Here is a 22084-nt window from a genome sequence, read left to right on the forward strand (position 1 = left end):
ACACGTCCTGGAAATGCTAAAGTGAAAGTCACTGCTTTGTTAATGTGTAAGGAAAAGCCAAACTATATGCTGATGTATAAACTACTTTGTGTGTACTCTGGCTCTAGCGGAATATACTGCCATGAATGAATATGGATTCCTTCGGGCACATGCCAACTTTGGCAAGCTGGGTGCTTAAGAGGCTAAATTGATGTTGAGGAAAAGCTGAATGCTTTTGAATTGCTCCTGTATCTGTAGTGTCCTTCAATTCTCCTCATTATTACAAAAAAGCCCTTTTTCTTCCAGTCTGAGGCACTTGAACGACGACTGATTCGAATGCTTCTGTTGCTTCTGCCATCCCTAGTTTTCCTCCAGGCGTAACCATGAACTAGGTCCTAGCCCTGGATCGAGTGCACATGTCGGAGCAGCACTTGCTTTGTTCCGAGCTGCTTCATAGGGAGTCAACCTGGACAGAAATGGCCTGGTACGCTGGCTGAATGGATCGGTACAGCTTCAATACATTTGCAGAATGTGCAGCTGCTTATAGCTTATAGTCACGGTCAAAATGAGTGCGTTCACTCCAAAAGGAAGGCAGACAGGGTCCATCTATCTCAAAGCATCTCATTAGGAAGCATGCTTGAATATATTAATGCATGTTGCAATCTGTTGTTTTTTTTTCCAAATACGCCGCTAGAAGACTGCATTTTGTGAAAATCGTTCCTACCTCCTACACAAGGAATGACTTCCTAAAAAGTAAAAGCATGCACAACCCAGATAAAAAAAAAAAGACTGCAGATTGCATTATACGTTATGTAATAGGTACAAAACTATGGACGTGTCGCAATAGTAACATTGCGTTCAGCTGAGATCATCTGCAAACCTTTGACGACAGTCGTCATCTGAAGAGGCAGACGTCAGCTGTGAGCATTGAGGCCTCCTCATTCTGTCTGTCGTTTGTACTTCCTGCAGTTTCTGAACCCTTGCCCTGGGCATTTGATGTCTCCCTCGGAATTTAATCCTCTCCCGCCTCCTCTACAGTCTACACCTTCATCATCTGTGGTCATTGCGCTGAAGCTGTTCCGACAAGGTGCACTGAATTGACCCCCACCGTCTCCAAACGGTTATTCTCCAAATCCGTGGCCATGACGCCCCCCCCCACTACCGCCATCCGGATGGCAAAACTGGTTCTCCCTGTCACCCCACCTCCCATCGTAAGTGTTCTGCTTAATGTGTATCTTGAACATTCAGTAGAGCCTACAGCAGCCCGTCGGTGACTGACTGCTGCGTCAGAGTCCAAATCGCCCAAGTTTGCAGCCGATCTGCTCAGCTATTGGCAGCTGGTATTGGCTTGAGGGCTGGGATGACATTTTGTCACGCTTTTGTTTTCTACATCAAACAGCTCAAGTAGCTCCATCCTTATGTTGCTGGCTCATGGCTAAGTTCTCTTAATGGCAATCCCACTTTGACACGATCACGTTTTATGTACCTTCTGAAAACACGAGTCTCTAACGGAGTACGCATTCAGTTCCGCTTCACTGATGTTTCTTCTGCCGATAGACACAAGTCTATCCACATAGAATCTGCCCCGTTTCTGATTTATAATCCTCTGCTGATCTGTGAGCTTGTGTTTGGTGCCTGCGTGGGCTTCTTGCCTGCAACCGCCCCCCCGGCCAAACGAACTGCTTAAGGGATGGATCAGATCCCGTGGCTACAACAATACTGATCGTTTTTTCGTGGGTCAAGTCACGGCACAGATCACTCAGCGTCCCCAGACATTCCCAACATGTTATTGAAAGGGAACTACAAACATTATATAATACAAATAGAAGTTTAAAAATCGGGGCTTATCGACGGGGAAATTCCGACGTGTTGCGGTGTGACGTGATGTAGCGCCCACCTGCGCAGGCGGCCCTAGGAAAACCACTCGCTCACGAGGGTGCAGGTATTTTTCTTACTACCTGCAGATGTCAGCAGCGATGCATGAATTCCCTATAATTAAAGCTCGCGGCTTGGGATGGAGGGACTTGCCGCAGGTACCATGGTGATTGGATCGTAAACATATTCATCAGCAGGGCATTTATGAATCATGCATGTATTCTTCAGGGATGTGTTGCCCGGCAATAATAATACTGGCATATTATTTATTATGCGCGCAAGATTGCAAGGAATCGTTTTGGATTAAGACTCATAACAGGGGACCAAGAGCTTTAGTAAAACCTGGAGTGTATTTCCATCGAACGCCGCTTCACCTATTGAAACGTAGCGCCACCCTGTGGAGGATGATAGGAATCCAAAACGCATTCGTTATATATTTTTTTCTTAGATATATTCAAAGGTACGGTATAATGGTTCCGTTAGTAACACTGTCACGTAACAACTGAGGATTTCGCCGAAATGTCCTGGTATGCGTTAGTCTCCATAGCTCGGGAAAAGAATATGTAGGTCAGATTGTATTCAGATTTCCGTAATCCCGAGTTAGTGACAGCGTTCCCAAAAAATAAAATAACTTTGGGAGTAATTTCATTTTGTCAAAAAGATATAAATAGCGCCCAGCCTCGTGCCCTATAATTTCTGGATAAATACATAAATGTGGTATTTAATCCAATTGCTACGGTGGAATCAGGCCTCACGAGACAGCGTTGGAGTCGCTGGTTCATGTCTTGCTTCCAGGAACTCGTGACAAACACTACATGTGAGTATGGGTCCAGATTTCGATGTTGAGGGCTTTAAGGACCCTGGCGTATGAGCTCAGTTAAAACAAGCATCTTGCATTAAACAAATGAGAATGAGTAACGTACCGCCGTGCGCCAAGCACAAGGGAGAAAGAGCCAATTATAGAACAAGAGAATACTATGAATTAAAAATCACTGGCGGTGTGACAGTGTTAATGTCATTTGTGTTTTCTGTTTGTGCTTATCAGGCTTTATCAGGCGTTATCAGGCGTTCGACATATGAAAGAGCACTGAGAACGCGGGGGTGGAATTCATGCCGATCTTGCTGATGACGATCAATGTGGGGAGGAGATCTGTAGGCAGGGCTGCAGATGTGCACTCTTGGGAGGGGGGGGGGGCGGTAAGCTACAGCAAGGCCTCTGCACTGAGCAGCTAGAGGCAGGGCCTGAGTTGTATTGTGCTCTGGGAGCTTGTGGTGACATTTTAATTGGGGTCATATTGGATTTAAGTCAAGCGGGTTAGAGATGCAGATCGGTGAGTTTGCGCGGTAATTAAGAGGCACTCGTCTCTGAAGGCGCTTGTCTTCCAAGCCCTGCTGAAAAGCACAGCCTTTGTCATCGTCTGGAATTCATAGAGAAGCCTGACAGTTACAGACAATTACTGACAAACAAGAAATCATTTGGTACTGGCAGCGATTCAAGGATGCACACAAAAGTGACTGAGCGCACTCTGAAGTTTAATTACCTTTGTAAACATTTTTTCCCGTCTTTCACCAAACTCCCCCCCACCCCTGGAACTAAGCTTAATTTGTCTGTGATGCTTTTATTATGATGTCTAATAAACACCTTCGTAAATGGCCGCTGCTGTCAGACAGCGTCCTGGATGAAGGTGTCCATGTTCGTATATCTACATTTGGGAGGGAGTCATTTCTCCTGGGATGGGGTGTGTTAAGGTAGCGCGTTCGTGTTGCCCCCTGCTGACTAATAAGGGCAGTGCTCAGGGACACCAGTGGCTGCTTGTCCCACTCGGTCTCTCTGTAGCATAAGCACTTGTGATTGGACAGTGCCCCATAGGCTTCTTGGCCCTGATTGGCCGCACATGACTGAGTTTGGCTGTAGAGACATGGAAACATTTACAGCGGCAAACACAGACTTTTTAAAATCCATTTTTGGTCTAACGGAATGTATTTAATCGGGAAACCTCTTAAGTGTTAAATGTCCTAGCAACTAATGAAACGGTTTTTATATTCATATGAGACGCCAGCTCTTTATCAGATTTCAGTCTTATTTTAATGGTCTACAATTGTATGTCAGTTTCACTTAGATCCCAAAATAAGATCCAGACCCTGTTATTATCTGTGGGACCTCGGTGTTGACATCCTAACCACCAGTGAGGGGGAGATGGTGCAGAAAGCATTGCTGGAATAATGAAATGTCAACTCTAGCTTCCCACACTGGGTAGATTTCAAAAGTTCATCCGGTGAAGATGGGGTGTAAAGGCAATGCATCTTTTCTGTATGTCTGAATGAACAATAGCAAATAAATAAAGTAACAGTTTATTAAAACTCCACCATATTTCTATTTTGACGCAAATTGTATACCGATGGTTCTCAAATTATGTGGTACGCAGGGTGCCCTTTACGTAGTTAAACCTCGGTTATAGCTGTGGTACATGCCATCGGTTGGTTTGTACCATTGCAACCCACTACCCACCCCGGTCCACAACTTTCGCCGTAGCAGCTCCCAAGATCAAGAGCGCAATACTTTCCGAGGCGATTAGAAAAGTTTGAAACCTCCCGACATAAACGAAGGACATCAGATGGCTGCTTAAACATGTCAGATCTGGCTCTGCAATTGATCTTCCTTTCTGCAGCAAAAGCGCATGTATGAAATATTGACTTGATCTTAACCCGGCCCTTTGATGTGATAATTGGATGACAGACATGGCTGCAACTGCACCAGACTTTGTTCTCGCTCTTGCTTTGTTGAGTCCTTTTGCTGTCTTTCTTTTTGTGGAGCTATCGGAGATAAAGGGAGATTAAGAATGGCCAGGCATCACAGTCGGTGTCTCAAAACGCCAACAAGGATTGAATATTAATAATATACCAGGCTGAAGTGCAGAGAGGGACGTGTAACATGCATTAAGGTCTAATGGAAAAAGAAATGGCCGCCTGCAACCTCAAATCAAATCACACGGAAGATCATTTGCGACAACAAAGCCGCTAGCCTGACCTTCCCGGAGCACGTTACAGCACTGTGCAGTAACAAATGCACCATGACCTGCTCGTGCTAACAGAGGCAAGTGTTGGAAATATAAGAATGCTATTATGCTCAGGCCAATAGATGGATATTGTTCCAATATGGAGTTTATAAATGGGCCAGTAAGGGTGGTATTTCCCCTGTAACGCTGCCATGAATCTGATACACATCTATAATATATTATATGCCTCCCTGTCTTTAAGTGAATTGTTCCCTGATATTTACATTTATTTAACCAAAATGAAAACCAAAATAGGGTCGGCCGTGCTTCGGCAACTGGGGAGTTTGGTTTGCTGACCAAACATGGAGATCCTGTCCGTTAACGGCTGTGAAAGCCACGACCTTCATTTGAGCTGGAGAGAATTTAAGCTGATTGAATATCAGACCTGCTGCCACATTTTGAATCAGCTAGTAAACCTGACAACACAGCTGCAGCAGTCTATTCGTGAGATAGCAGGTTCCACTAATCACTCCAATCACTGGATTCAGAGTGCTAGCCATTACACTGGGGAACCAGTGCTGTACACTGCTGGAACCAAACACCAAACCAGGGGCCTTAAATCTTCACCCTAACGCCCTCCCAACTGAGCTATTCCAGCACAAGTGAATTACAGCCTGAAGGGGAACTTGAATCCTAGACGTCCAGATTAAAAACACAATGCTTTACCAACCGAGTTCAGGCTTTTATATTCACTGTACAGTTGTATCACAATCATTGTAATGCACGAGTGGTACAGAAGACGATCCGATGGATGAAAATATAAATAGCACGCTAATTAAATCAAAGGAGTACAAAAGTCGTAGTTATTTCACCAAGATGATTGATTCCAATATTTTTTTTTTTACTTTATTTTTATTAATTTTAACAATGCACCACATTTAATAAAAAAGAATTTGTAAGCAGTACAAGAGACGAGGAATCATTATGCTTGGACAGAGTCAGTATACTGGCATTCACAATCTGTCTGATTAAATTAATACACTCAATGAATGTGTGAAAGTGAAAATTGTATTTGCGTGTGATATTGATTTAGGCGTCTTAAGAAAAAACACACAAAAAAAATCTACGTCAAGGCTTTGAAACATCATTTCTGTTTTGTATATGTCTAAACGTGGGTAAATAAAACTATGAAATCCTCTTGGGTTGTTTATGTAAACTGTAATCTTGTGGAAATCGCTCTGTTATGTACCTTTCGGGCAGAAACACTTAATTAAAATTTAACGAGATGCCAGCCCGCACTTTCCAAATGCTGTTTCTTGACCTGGCCACCAGAGGGAGCCAGAGAACAACATCAGGGTTTCATGTTAAAGTTCCACCTCTTGTGAGTGGATTATCAAATCATTATTGAGAGGCTGCACCTGTGTCTAATTGAGTTTCCTATTAGGTTCTGGCATTGGTCGACACTTGCTGCTTACCCTTAATGGCTCCTCTCTTTTGGTGGACCTTGACTTTGTGCCTCGTTAGGATTCTGTTCTGTTACTGTGTTCTCTGGGAACATGGACGGAGATCTATCTGCAGTTTTTGTGACATGTTCATCACCATTTAGGTCTGTAACCCCCCTCCACATCCATCCAGAAAAATCCAAGTGTCCTGCCATCTGCGCCTATGAAGGTCGCATGGCTGAACATACAAACACACATTGCACCCGGCTACTGTCCTGTTTCTTCACGAATACACGATCGGAGCCGCAGAAGCAGGCTGTCGCATCGTTAAAGCCATTCGCTGTCTGCCGAGTTTCTTCCACAGCATACATCCCTCAGCATAAATTTAGTGGCCGAAAGCTTCGGAGATTCTTTCAGCCTGTTCATTAATCACCTGCAGCAATCCAGCTGTCATTGTCTTTAAGCAAGCAGTCCGACACCATCCACTGCAATTTATGCGACCGAGATCCTAAGGCTGAAGCAGGTTTATCGCATTTATCGCAATTTTATGTGTGTTACTCAGAATGGGAATGGAGCGTGATAGATGGACAGTACCATTACCCACAAAGGAAATGCAGGCACTAGTCCTGGAAGCTGGAGTGACAGGCTTAGGGGGAACACATTTCATCCCAATCAATCATTCAATTAACAAATCAATAAACTCATCAATCAATCAGTCAGATAAAATAACGCAATCGCTGTTTAAAAACACCTGTGATCTGTTGGTATAGCAAAGGCCAATTAGATTTACAAAGCGACCTTGACAGAATCCCTCAAGAAACCCGTAAGAGTGAAAACTCCACACGGGCTGAATTGCAGTCCTGCAGCTGTGAGACGACCTCACTAAGTGACTCATTCTGTTTAATTCTTGGGTTCCAGCAGATCACGCTACACTCTCTCTTGCCAGTGCCCTACTCAGTGCCTAAACCCAGGTCAGATTCAAGTACAACCACGGTTTTTTAATATATTATCCATGGAAACATGAATACAGTGGGTGACCTCTTTGATTATGTCTTTCCAAAAAGAATCTCAAGTCTGAGACACAAACCAGAACAGGTGCGTCAGGAGATGGTCAAGAAATACCTGTATGGATTCACAGTGAGCTGAAAATATATCCCCGGGAGCACTAAGACACGGTGTAGAAATGCGCTGAATGCGATGGACGCTCATTACGGGGCAAACACCTGCATGGTGACACACTATAACACCAATTTGTTGTGTAAAAATGCCAGGAGGAAACTCGTTTTGCTCCGAGAGGATGTTCAGAATTTCAGCCCTGGAAATTCGAGTCTACTGTTCCCTCCAAACAAAGGTCCTTCTTGCTCAGTTAATGGATAACAGAGGTCTGGTGAAGCAGGATGTAGGACACCTGCATTCAGCGGCCATTCTTCAGCAGACCTGCTCTGCAAAGCCACTGTGGTGCAGATAAGCGTCTGGTTCTCGAACAGAAGCAAACTGAATAAGTGAATAAGTGTGTAGTGTAGGTCTACTGTCATTCACAGACTCGTTTAAGAAGGTCAGGGTGCGTCTCAGATCGTGGTGTGGGACATTATTTATATCGTGACCAGCCTAGAAGCAACAGACGGATGAGCGAGAACTAGTTCAAAATAATGCTGATTTATTTTCGTGTTTTGTGGTTTTCCTAGTCAGGCCCCGACACAGTGTAGAACAGCCCTCTTTTTTTCCCATTCATCTCAGGCTAATTGCACCAATGATAGAGAATAGTTTGACGGTAGCGATCATTTACGGAGCTGCTCTGCAGTCAATTCAAATGCAAGCAGAACTGCACTTGTGTCTAATGCAATGCTATGCGCTTTCTTTAAATGTCCCCTTTTAATATTAACAGCTTAATAATTAACAACTTTAATGTAATAGAAAGCACAATGATCAGGTCAGAAGGGAATGAAAATTTCATATTAAATATGCAAAAAAACACCTCTCCCTTAAGGGGAGAATTACTACATAGACTACTAACTAGATACATATTTGTATGCAAGTGTTCATTTATATTCATATAAAATGACTATGAGCTCAGAGGTCAGACTGTTTTAATATGTGTGTTTGAGAGCAAACTCTGTGTGCTTGTAACTCCTGACAGGATTCTCCTCTTTCGCTCTGAGTAGGTGCATAGATACAAGTACATCTGCTTATAGTAAATTAGACGGCCTTTTCTCATTCAAGTGTTTTTCTTTTAATCATCCCCACTGAGGTTTTATTCAGGGTGACTGCAGTATGTGGGCTCCACATTTACACCCCCTCCAGAGCACAGAGACTGTAGGCCAAGCAGATTTAAGTGAGTCATCACCATGTGTCAAGATCAGCTGTCGTAAATAATCCTCACGGCTGGACCCATTTAATCGTACGTCAGAGGAGGGGCAGTGAGAGTGGCGTGTGTGTGTGTGTGTGTGTGTGTGTGTGTGGGGGGGGGGGGGGTCCTGAAAGACAGGAAACCAAAGACGTTCTGTTGGTACTTCTAGTGTCAGAGACATACATTCAGCCCCGATCCTCCTCCTCCAGTTCCACGCTTCATTGTCGCTGCATAAATAAGCCTTCAGCAAGTGTGTGGTCAGCTTCCATCGCTAGTATGCAAATCATGCCTTTAAAAGGCTCCGTTTGACAATTACATCAACTGAAATTGGAGAATATGCAGGTAGAATCGGGGGAAATCCTTCTCCTCCAAAAGCCCGATATTTAGTCATGTGACCTTTCCAGTGACATCACTTCACAGATGCGGATAGAGGGAATAACTCATTGTGATCCGGAGGGTTTGAGGGCATTGTTTCCCAATCCGATCCTCAGGCACCCACAGACAGGAGCTGGGAGGCGGCAAAAATGTGGACTGTCTAGCAGGGAGCTGAAAGGGAGCAAAAATGTGGACTGTCTAGCAGGGAGCTGAAAGGGAGCAAAAATGTGGACTGTCTAGCAGGGAGCTGAAAGGGAGCAAAAATGTGGCTGTATGTCAGTTTCCGAGGACCGGGTTAGGAAGCACTGTTTTAGAGGATGAGTAGAAGCGGAACCTCAGCACTAACACACGGCATAATGGATCTTTAGAGTGCCTGCAGCGTCTGTGACTGTTATGACAAGGATGCCGGTGTATTTCAGTACACTTCAGTAGGAGTATGAATTGGATGACTGTACTCTAACTGTCCTTAAAGTATGGCAGAAAACTGAAGAGAAGTAAACATGCACCAGTAATCACATAGACCTGGGATCTCCTTTCTTCTGTGATGTGTGAGTGGAGTATCGAGCTGGACTGGCCATCTGGCATACTGGGCGTTTTCCTGGTGGGCTATTGGGTAAGTGGGATACCCCCCCCCCCCCCCCCCAAATCAGAATTCACTATGGGGGACTCCAAAGTCCAGGGCTGATAGGGTGTGTCACGTAAAAATGGAAATGATAAATTTGTATATTTATTTAGTTGACTGATTTCCACCCTAGACACAGAATCTTGTGACCCTACACAGGACAAGTGGGTATAAAAGATGGATGGATGGATGGATGGATTGATTTCCACCCCTGACTCTATGACAATAGATTTTGCATTCCACCCAGTGCTTATAAAAAATTAGTAGCAGTCTGTACCTTTGCTTGCCGCTGGGGCTATATACCCTCAAGGGTCTGCCAATTGTACCCTATGGACTCAGAGTAGCATTTTTGTACCATTGGGGTTACATTAATGTCGTTTCTATACCTTAAATTAGACTATAAGCTACAATTACGAACAGCTAAGGGTACAACTGGCAGACCCTCGAGGGTACCGGCCCACAGACAAGCGTAGGTACAGATTGGTACTCCCTTCTTTTCTGGCAGTGCAATTTCTACACTCAGAATATCTGGTAGAAAACTTAAATTAAAGGTGAACATGACAAAACTGAATTAATTGGTTACTTTAGACTTTAAATGTCTTTCCCTCCTACGTGGAAAAAGATAATGGATTTTAATGTTTTTCCTGTGCTATATTCAGCAGGTGTAGGAATTGGGGAGGGGGGAGCAAATATTTAATTTGGCTTCATTCATCCCCCCATATAAATAGATCTTTGAATTTAAATAATTAATTCGTGTCCCCCAAATGTCCCGCCCCAGCCACGTGGTTCGAGGGCCACAAAGGCGACGGCGTTTGAATCGTATTAATAAATCATGTACGACTCTATCCGCATATTAACAATTATGTCAGAAATCCACCCTTGCATTAATTTACGTCTCTCTTGCTATGACCTTAACGCGACCGATAAGTGACATATTCTCCAAGGTAAATGGACATCTGATACCTCTAACATTTGTCACCTGATAGGCGCCAGGATGGGATTAAACCATGAATCTTATCTGATCCTGCAAACGTGCTCCGGGCGGCAGCCGCACCGCGATCATAACCCAAGACCCGCACGTCAACTTGCAATATTTATTGCGGTATTATTTTTGCCGGTGACACCCTCGCCACGGCCACGGTGCTTGATTCTGGGAGTATGACACAGAAGTTGGAAAAGTGCACAGATGCAACTTTGTATAAAATGGTCAGAGGATCAAAAGGCAGTTGAGTTGCTCGTATTTTTTTATATAGCGTATACTTTGCAAATGAAAACAAATACTCTAAAAAACAGTAACTTGTGAACGTCAGCTCTCTGTAGGGACTTAGCAGACATGGTGACGCTCACCCCCGGGACTCTTTCATTCTGTCTCCTGGTTTCCATTGTGGGAGGTAAGCAAAGAACTTCAGCGATCGTTACAAAAACCAATAATCTAATTTAATTGATATACAGAATTACTCACTTACTGAAACGCTTTAGCGCATGTATAACTGATCTCTAAACATAAATGACATTGCATAATAAAATGAGCTTTTTTGGTCTGTTTTTAATCTTGTGATGCATTTATTGTGATACACATAATTTCATTTATTTTTTAAACTGCGGCCATATAACTGTATTGTGGAGTATAATAGCCTTTGCATGAGAAACGCGTGCTTTGGAACGTTTGAACTTAAATATTGGAATTGAATAATGACTTGAATTAGTAATTAGCATTGCATAATTCAAGACTTACACATAATTTAGTGTACATCTTCACAGCATGTAGTGGATTTTGCATACCAGCCATATGGATGTGTAAGAATATTTCAGAGGTGTGACGTGTAGCATAATTATTGCTTGGAGCCGAACAATAATTGCTTGTACTGTTTGAAAAATGTCACATTCATTAATCGCCTTCTTCAAATATATGTATTTAAAACGCCAGCAAAACAAATAATTAATAGAATCATGAATGCAGCGTGAATGTTTAGTTCGATAATTCTGTTCTTTATTATCGGAGTATAGACAATATTTGGTCATCTGTATTGTTTGTAGGTAATGACAGATGTGTAGGACTCTCTATCTAGCACGCGCAGTCAAATGAATGTCGCTGAGTGAGTTTTCTTATAACGTGGTTCAGTGCACGAAATTCAATGTAAGAATTTGTCCCGATGTTTTTTCGGGGACCGCGCAATAATATTTAAGTAGACCTACTAAAAGATATTGAAGGTAACTATTTTGCTGTGATGACGAAAATATTGGTTAATTAAATTAAATCAAATTATTTAATTAAAGCAGTCATTATAATGTATTATAGATACATTCATAATGCATTATAATGGTCAGTATAAGGTATTATAATGCATTATGAAGGTATCTATGGTGCATTATAGATGAGAGCTTCATAGAGCATTCATAATGTATAATAAACATGGCTATACTATGCTATGCTTTTTTATTAACAGTTATAGCTGTGTGTATGATACTTGAATATAATACATGTATGATACCTGAGTAGGGGTCCCTGGGGGTCAGTCTGAGAAACTGGGCTCTCAAGAAGGATGGTGATTTGTGAAGCTTTCAGAAAATTGCTCGTAACACTTTAAGAACTGATATTTTTAGAGGAAATGCATTATTAAATGGCTTATTTTACGTTTGAAGGGCAGTAAGACTGTGATTTGTCTGGTGTGGGGGGAGGGGTGATTTCTTTGGTTTTAGGGAGGGGCTGGCTGATGTGTTGCGAGGGTCTTCACTGCTGAGCAGACCAGTCCATTCTGAATAGATCTTTTAGGTAGCAGTGATGGCAACAGTCTCCATGGGGGAAGGTCGCGTTTATCAGCCGAACTCAGTCCTCACCTCACGTCGGCTCACTGGCCCCCCTTTATCCTGAAGTGGTGGGTGTGGCTCATTGTCAGCCAAATGTCTTCATTGGATGTCATCTGTGGGTGTGGCCCAGTGTTGGCTGAGTTTCTTCATTGGATGTCATCTGTGGGTGTGGCCCAGTGTTGGCTGAGTTTCTTCATTGGATGTCATCTGTGGGTGTGGCCCAGTCGCAGCCAAGTCTCTTCATTGGATGTCATCTGTGGGTGTGGCCCAGTGTTGGCTGAGTTTCTTCATTGGATGTCATCTGTGGGTGTGGCCCAGTCGCAGCCAAGTCTCTTCATTGGATGTCATCTGTGGGTGTGCCCTGATGTCTGCCGGGACTCCCCATTGGTTGTCATCTGTGTTTTTAATCTTCCCTCCCATATTTTTGCATGGCAGTGAATTAACAGCACATCCCGTGGGTGTAGTGTTGGCTGCAAGGCCCCCGGGTGGTTAAATATGAATCCTCAGGCAGCGTGGTGCATAAGTGAGTGACACTGTTGTCTCACACCTCCAGGGTTAGGGATTTGCACTCCACTCCAGATTTGCGTGTTTGGAGCCTGGATGTTCTCCTTGTTACATGAGCTTCCTCCTGCAGTTTAACACTGCATGTCAGTAGTGTGTGTGTGAGATACAATGAGCTAACATCCCATCCAGGGTGTCCTGTGCTGCTAGAGATATGCTTCAGGCTCCCCTAGAGCCTGGACTGGAGTGGCTGGAAGACGGATGGATAAAATTAAGCCAAAAGAGGATCGAGCCATTTATGGACATATTACTGGGTCTTCCAGCATTAGCGGTTGCCAGCCATGTGACGGCGGAGACGAGCTCCGAAACTGAGCCCAGCTTGAACCTAAAAGTGACTGACAGGGCTCTGCGTGATGGCTGATGAGGAGAAGGAAAGCGGAACGGATCTGACGGATCGAGACCGACGGCACGCGGATCACGGCAGAGCCAGGGGAGTCTGTCAGGCCAGCGGGAGATGGGGGGGCAGCAGCTGGGGCCTGTCCCACCCCCTGACTCACTGGAAGGGGTCTCTAGAGTCATGGCTCCTACTCGTCCTGACATTTCTGTTGAACCTGAACAAACACGCACACATTTGTTCCGGACGTGGCCGCGGCCCCGACAGGCAGCTGAAATAACTCATTTTTGTCTGGTCATATGAAATGCCAACCTTTGTACTGAAGTGAATATTAAATATGATTAAAACAACACATTGCTTTTTAAACTATAACTACTCGGGTGTGGGGTGTATTCTGTGTTTTCTGAGATTTCTGAGGCAGTTATGAAAGATGGCTGATGGATGAATGGGTGGGTAGATATAATTCTGTGTGTTTTTTCCCACACACTATGGGCTAGTAGGCCAGACAGGCAGGCTTATGCGTCTCTGTTTTCACTGAAACGTCCAAGTACCGCCACATAGATTCCGATACACAGACACGCAGAGGTCTGGCGAACCCATACACTTCTGTCAGCAGACAGCCTGTGTCCATGAGCGCGACTGCAATTGAAATATCAGCTACTACAGCAAGCTGTCTTGCTGCGAAAGTGGTGAATCCCAAATTGTCTCGGCTGCCGGGACACAATGTCGGATCCATACATTAACCACTGAAGGGTGCTGAGTTTCGTCTTTTTCAAGCCTGACAGGTTCAGTGGACTTAAAAGACGAAGCCCTTCCTCACATGCTTGCCGTCCCCATCTGACATTTCCTCTGGATGTTGTGGGTCTGCTGTTTTTATTTTTAGCTCCATCCTTCTGGACTTTGACAGGCTTTAGGGTTAATCCCCTGTACTATATAAGACAGATGCATGGATATTATCTTGCTGTATAATATAGTACATTGAGCTGCTGTGATGATGTAATGTAACAGTAATGGTTATATGCCCTTCATGCTTTTGTAAGGTAAGTAAGGTATCGTCCCGAAGGAAACTTGTCTTGGGCTCCAAGCTGCAGCACAACAGGCTCCTCAGTAACTTCTCAATGAACACGAAACCAAATACATAGATCATACATTCAAAATCATAGATTCACATTGAGAGTAGTTTCTAGATGAAGAGAACTATAGTCAAATCAGAATATAAGGTAGTAAAATGACTATTTAAAATGAGGAAGATTGCATAGATAGACAGAGGGAGTACCCTGGCTTGCTCCTTGATTGCTCTGACAATGTCTGGTTTTCGGAAGAAATGACGGAACTAGTTCCTTCAGCGACAGATGAAGGTCAGCCATCTCATCAGCAGGTCCGCCATGGGTCTCAGTCCAGTTTGCCGTGCTTCTCCCCAGTTAGCCTGGCCTCCGACGCAGAGGAGCGGCTGCTCAGCCACCTGTTGGGTCCGGAGCACTACAACAAGCTCATCCGACCCGCAGTGAACAGGAGCCAGCTGCTCACCGTTGCCATCCAGGTCTCCTTGTCCCAGCTCATCAGTGTGGTCAGTTCTTCGTCTTCGTCACGGGATTCTGGTTCTGACGGAAATCCCCGCCTTTCCATAAATAAAAGCCCCCATTGCTTTCTTAAAGGGACACATTATTTTGTTATTCAGCCATTTTTACCACCTTGCTGAAACCAATCAGCTGCAGTTAGCTCACTCTGATTCCTGCTCTTTTCTGTCAGTGTCAGAAAACACTTGTCAAACAGTACGGTCTCTTTAAATGTAAAAATCAGTGCTGGACCATGAATGTCCAGGCCCAGAGTAGAAGTTTGGTCATCGTCTAATAGCCCTGAAAGAACAAATTAGAACTTTAGTTGGATGTGTTTGTGGTGTGTTTGGTTGAGTCTTGATTTCGTGTAATTAGCATCTAAACAACCAGCAAAGCAGTGATGGTAGCCTGGTGTGAACGGGTGACAAGTTATTACTATACATGTCATAAATTAATCATGCATCTCGGTTAGATATGGGTTTGATTTGCATTTTCAAATGTAGAATTGGTATGCAAATGGGATGCAAATAAAACTGCATTTATGATGTTAATCAGAAGCATATTGTCTGTGTCATAATCTGTCAGGCATGCGTGTGATGATTGTGATCAGCAGGTGGCACTTGACGCTGTCTGCCTTGTCTGTTGCAGAATGAAAGGGAGCAGATCATGACCACGAATGTGTGGCTGAACCAGGCCAGTGCTGCGTGTGGAATCCACTCACCCCATTCTCTTTATACCCTGCCATGAATGACACGATAACATGAGGGCTAACATAATAACATAATGGCTACCGTGGTAGCATAAGGGCTAGCATGATAGCATAAGGGTCAACAGGATAACATGAGGGCTAACATGATAGCATAATGGTTAGCATGATAACATACGGGCTAGCATGATAGCATAACGGCTAACATGATAGCATATGGGCTAACATGATAAAATTCATACTAACATGATCACATATGGGCTAACATGAGAGCATAAAGGCTAATATGACAGTATAAGGGCTAACATGATAACATAAGGGCTAGTCTTTCCACACAGCTACTGCTGTACTGAGCCATTACTCTAACGCTTGAGGCCTTCCTGTTAGCTTTAATGCGTCCTCTGACCTCTCCTTAATAAGGTACTGCTGGCCACATGGCTCAGCATACAGAGGAGGCCGCTGCCTGCATTAACCAGATAATAAAGTGGCCGCTGAGTTTGCCTCTATGGTGACTGTGTGGCCTTGGTTTGCTGTCCTTTACCCCCTCAGGAATGGAATGACTACCGTCTGACGTGGGACCCCCGAGAATATGACGGCATCGAGAAGCTCCGTGTCCCCTCTCAGGACATATGGCTGCCCGACATCGTCCTCTACAACAAGTAAGATGGCCGCCGAGACGGTCCACTTGGCTGGACCCCAGCGTGAATAATTAGCAGAAAGCTCAAAAGGCTTTGTTAAGGCATCAGTTAAGCACAGGTAGTTCTCGACTTCGAATTCATTCCCGACTATCGCTCGTTAGTCGAAAACCTGTAAAGCGGGACGCATTTTCGCATCTAAATGTTATAAAAATGATTACTTTGGTTCCAGTCAAAACATTTGCGTCGCAAATTTGCGCCGCACTTTGTTGCTAAAACTGTAACATTCTGAGTGAGTCTTGGTCACATTGATGTTCAGCAGATGGGCTGTATTTCTCCTCACGTAGCCCATTCTGAGCTGGTGTTGTGGCTCACAAACAGTGTGTAAAAGGAACCTGGTGTATAAATGGGATCAGGTTAGGTTGTGAAGCGAAGTGGGACAAATCGGGCACCGCTGTAAAATATGCCGTAAAATTTCACACAGCACATGTGCAGATATGCCAGGTACAAATCAGGGATGAACAGTCAGATATTTCACAAAGCAAAGTTATCTGAAATCTTTGTTGGGCCACGGACGGCGTTTTTGAGTTATATGTAACTTTTCAGAAATTTATTATTGCTGCAGACAGTTCTCATAAAGATATAAGCCAGGAGCTCAGAAAGTGAGATCTACCTGTATTGAGGCATCACATACTGTTTCAGTAAGGGAACCTGCAGTAATTTACTGGGTAAAAGAATGCTGGATGTAGATACTGGGTGATTTGAATTTAATGGAGACCAAGGAGACTTAGTTAAATAAAACAGCGACTGCGTTTGTGCAAGAAGGCAACAGATAACATGCAGTGCATCGATAGTCTGAGGAAAACGATTAGACATAAACGATTGCTAAGCTACCGGCCAATGTAGACGGAGGAGACTCCTAGTTACCCAGCAATGACTGGATGTGTGAAAGAAATGTAGGGTGGGATAAATGTTCAACCAAAACGCCCATCTCTCCTGCTACGACCGGCCTCTAGCGGAAGGAAAATGATTAGCACATGGAGAAGACAATGTGTGCTCAATCTCTGAAGAATACTAATCTATTAATGCTGTTTTGACGATAGACTGTCCATTGTGTTTTTTAAAATGAATAACTCCTTTATTGTAACACATTATTTTAATGAGTATGTTTGTGTCCACTAGTTTTGGGCCTTGATTTGGGTCATGAATTAATTCTCTTTCTTCCTCACCCCCTTGACCTGAATATCCTTGACAGCGATCCCGAGAGCCTGTACTCCTGATGCAACCCCGCTCGGTTATTTTTAGACGCTCCCTCACGCCTGCCGAAACACCCCCTTTATGATTTCTGTCATCCTGGCCCCTTTCCTGCTCGGTGCCTGTTAATTCTGCAGAGGGAATCCCAGTTAGCTTTTTCACATTTTTGCCATCATAACCGAAGGGCGTCTGATGTAGACATACAGAATTAGTATTTAGTTCTGGGCACAGATATAAGAGCAAATGTAAAATGTAGGATGCGTGTCCTTAAATGTAGAAAAGCATATTTACTAGATTAAGTATAATAATTCAGCTACGTCTTAAAAATTCAATGTGTGTGGGGTGCGGATGCCATTCTGAGATTTTTGTCAAGGTGGTGATGTAAGAGGGGCTTTATTTCATGTAGTGGGGCCGGCCTTATCATTAGCCAATGATATATTTTGAATCAGTGAGTGACAGGACTGGGGACACTCCGTGGGCCAATCAGATTTCAGCTGGCACCAGTCCCTATCTAGCCCCGCCCCAGTATGCATCTCTGGGAAGCTGCCTTTGGGAGACATTATTATCTGTGTCTCATGTCACAACAAACTTAAGGCTGACATATGGTAATTCGTCCCCTTGTCATTATCATGAAAAAAATGTTACAGCGAAAGGGCGGTAATTGCAGGCCTTTGAATGTAATTATTTTGCATAAATAGTGATCATTTGGTCATTTGTTATTACATAATCCAATATAAAGGGTAAATCTGATCAGAGGGACATCCAGGCATATATTATGAATTGTACCGAAGCTGATTTAATATGCTACATACGCTGTTTTTGAAATACACCGAATTTTTACTTTACTCTGATTTTTTATAATCACAGTTATAAAATCAGTTTTATATACAGACTGCACTGTATGAGTGATATCAGCGCAATGAAAAGTTACTTATGTATTCAGGTTGCTGTTCCATTGTGAACTGAATGGCTTTATGAAGCTACATTTTGTTAAGGTGCTTCCTGCATAGACGGTATGTTGGATTCAGTGCATGGAAATGAGGCTCAGCTTCACCTGGAGGAAACGACGTTAAAAAGGATAGAAGCCAGGTCACGTGATCACGTGGACAATTCCTTTATTCTGTTGAGTGTAGCTCGGATGCGAGGGAGTCAGCTCGCTTTGGGAAATGATGACTGTTCTCTGCGACGGGCCGGACTCTGCCGGTCGTGCTCGTGACTGCTCGCGGATGATAAGTGAACGGATGTCGGGATGGGAATTTAAACAGCGGTGTTCTGCAGGTTGTGTCCTTGGGAGCACATTTTTTTTAATCCTCTCTGTACTGTGCCAGCGAATCATTGGGAATAGCAGAATCCATCCATCCATCCATCCATCCATCCATCCATCCATCCATCCATCCATCCATCCATGACTGTTTAATTTTTTCCAGCTCAATCAAGTGTTTTCTCACCTGTACCTTTGAATGTAGTAGAGATAGAATAGAAATTATTTGCATTTTTGACAGAAAGAAATGCTTCTTTTTAATATATAAATAGTTAATTAGAATAATGCACCTTTTAGTAATATTTATTCCAATGTAATAATAATAATACTAATAATAACACGCCTTTCAGTGCTATTTATCTATATATAACGGGAAGGAAACGAACGGCAGAAAAACAAGCTGAATTGTCTTTTTCTGTGCCTCCTCCTGTCAGTGCTGATGGGACATATGAAGTGTCTTTTTACTGCAATGCTGTGGTGTCCAACACGGGCGATATCGTCTGGCTTCCCCCGGCGATCTACAAAAGTGCCTGCAAGATCGAGGTGAAGAACTTCCCGTTTGACCAGCAGAACTGCACTCTTAAGTTCCGCTCTTGGACCTACGACCGCACGGAGATCGATATCGTCCTCACTAGCGACTTCGCCGGCCAGGACGACTTCACGCCCAGCGGCGAGTGGGATATCGTGTCTCTGCCGGGCAGGAAGAACGAAGACCCAGATGATGCGGCTTACCTTGACGTCACTTACGATTTCATCATCAAAAGGAAGCCTCTCTTCTATACCATTAACCTCATCATACCTTGTGTCCTCATCACCTCACTGGCTATCCTGGTCTTCTACCTACCCTCCGACTGCGGTGAGAAAATGACCTTGTGCATCTCCGTCCTCTTGGCCCTCACTGTCTTCCTCCTCTTGATCTCCAAAATCGTCCCACCGACCTCATTGGCTGTGCCACTGATTGGAAAATACTTGATGTTTACAATGGTCCTGGTGACCTTCTCCATCGTCACCAGCGTGTGTGTGCTTAACGTGCACCACCGCTCTCCAAACACCCACCGAATGCCAGACTGGGTCAAAAAGCTCTTCCTGGAAATGCTTCCCACCTTCCTCTTCATGCACAGACCCAGAAGCCCCAAACGATGGGGCAGGTTTCACCAGAAGCAGCGGCAGGTGTCCTACGATGACCTCCAGCTTGTCCAGACCAACGTAGACTCCTCCTACGTGAATGAGGAGTCGGCCAGGAAGTATGAGTGGAAGATCAGCGACTATCCTGAGAATGTGGAGTTCAGGAGGAGGTTGACCCTTAGCTGTGACTCTGATACGGAGGAGGTGGTGGAGGGCGTTCGCTTCATTGCGGAGCACCTAAGGAACGAGGATGATGATGAGAGTGTGAGTAGACCAAGGAGTGGAGGATCTGCTCTGTGAGCCTGCCTGTTCATTTAGTGTAAACCATTTAGTGTAAACCAGTGTTTCCCAATCCGATCCTTGGGGGCCCACACACAGTCCACGTTTTTGCTCCCTCCCAACACCTGGCAAGAAGCAAAAATGTGGACTGTCTGGTAGGGAGTTCAAAGGGAGCAAAAACACGGACTGACTGTGGGTCCCTGAGGAACGTGAAGCAAAACACTGCTGTAAATGGAGAAATTAACTAAATCTCTTAATTTAGGACTTTGGAAAATGTAGGTGGACGTAGCGTGGTATGTAACAAAGAAAACTGACCACTGTAAAGGATACCTGACGTGGACGAGATCATCTGCTTATTCAGGTAATCAAAGACTGGAAGTACTTGGCCATGGTGATCGACCGACTCTTCCTGTGGATATTCATCCTGGTCTGCGTGGTGGGAACACTGGGGATGTTCACACAACCCTTGTTCCAAAGCTACAACAGGCCGACTGCAGATGAGGGGTAAATAGTCAAAAACACCTCCAGCAACTGCCAGTAATCTAATATCAGACGCAGTGTATGGCTATGATAAGGTCAAAATATGCATTTTTATAAACAGGCTGTATGTTATAGGTTCTTCGTGGGTTATTGCAATGTTGTTTGACATTTTAAGATACAATTTACTGTTTTATAATAATAAAAACAACCAACACAAGATTTCATGACTGAAGTCTATTCTTGATGTGTTTACTGACAAAACAGGTCTACGAAAAAAAATCAGTTTATTTATCTTTTTAGGTTTGCCGATGTCTAGACAAACCAAGCTGGGTGTGATGGCATGAGCTGCTGCAGGCGGCGAACCAGCGAACACGTGCAGCAGGTCGGACAGCACAGAAACCCGTGCACCAACATGGCTGCCATCAGCCTCTAGCTGAGGTCATATGACGGAAGTGGGATGATCCCACTGAGATCATATAACCAAAGTGGGGCACTGAGCCTGTTTAATTCTCAGGGGCTCAATACACTCAATATGCATGCCTATGTGATTGTTTTAAGGTAAAATAAACTTGTTGCTGTTATGTTAAAATTACAGTGAAGTGTCTCTCATTTAACATCAAGTTATCATAACTATTTTCCCGGAAAAATACCTTACCATTGGTTTTATTTTTAATTCAATATGTGATGATAGAGGGATTTATACAAAAATCAATAAACATTAATGAGATTAATATATATAAAAAATAAATGATGCAACATGAAACATTAAGAGAATTGAGGGATTGACATCAAACGTTGAACTTGTGATTTTCTACTACATGTTAAATTATTACATGTGAACAATTTATACTTAATGATAATAAATATGGTCGTTCCATGGATGCCCTTCACTTTATTTGAAAAATAATACACAAAGGATTAATAAATAAGAGATATTTGAAAATTATGTTGAATATTATTATGGCTCGAATTTGAATGAATAAATAAGATCTCTTACAGACGCTAACCTTCAAACGTTTTACTAAACTTTCACAATGTGTGCTCGTTCGTAGTGAGCAGTGCGGTGGATTTATGAAGTAAGCATGCGTTTATCCAGATGGCTATCATTTAAGATTTGAGCTAATATCATTTTAATTGGTAGTCCACTACAGTTCAGTATTACTCTCTACAAGTATACAGAGCCAGATTGGGGCATGATTGTCACAGAAGTTTCCAGCGAATACTAATGGATTTCATCAAGAATGTAACGCTCTGACTGTGGGTTGATCTGTGTTTACTTTTGGATTAAAGGTGTGTTGCATCAGTGTGTTTGGATGACATTCCTGACTTCCCCCCCCCCACACACACTAACTGGGACACCAGAGTACATCAGGGATGAAGGTGGAGTGTTGATTCCCTGAATCATTGACAGCAAGAGGAAAGAGTATGTGGGTGTTTCTGAAAATAGTT

General features: G+C 43.7%; 1 protein-coding gene across 1 annotated transcript; it reads left to right on the forward strand.

Moving 5' to 3' along the window:
* The first annotated feature begins 2226 nt into the window (after positions 1 to 2226).
* chrnb5a (cholinergic receptor, nicotinic, beta 5a) lies at positions 2227 to 21165 on the forward strand. Its single transcript, XM_048996653.1, has 7 exons — positions 2227 to 2671; positions 14761 to 14906; positions 15544 to 15588; positions 16151 to 16260; positions 19186 to 20140; positions 20517 to 20659; positions 20936 to 21165. The coding sequence occupies exons 1-7, from the start codon at positions 2635 to 2637 to the stop codon at positions 20949 to 20951; spliced, it is 1452 nt and encodes a 483-aa protein (XP_048852610.1). The 5' UTR covers positions 2227 to 2634; the 3' UTR covers positions 20952 to 21165.
* The last annotated feature ends 919 nt before the right edge of the window (positions 21166 to 22084 follow it).

This window comes from Brienomyrus brachyistius, chromosome 25 (genome assembly GCF_023856365.1).
Source record: "Brienomyrus brachyistius isolate T26 chromosome 25, BBRACH_0.4, whole genome shotgun sequence".
In the NCBI taxonomy this organism is placed as follows: Eukaryota; Metazoa; Chordata; class Actinopteri; order Osteoglossiformes; family Mormyridae; genus Brienomyrus; species Brienomyrus brachyistius.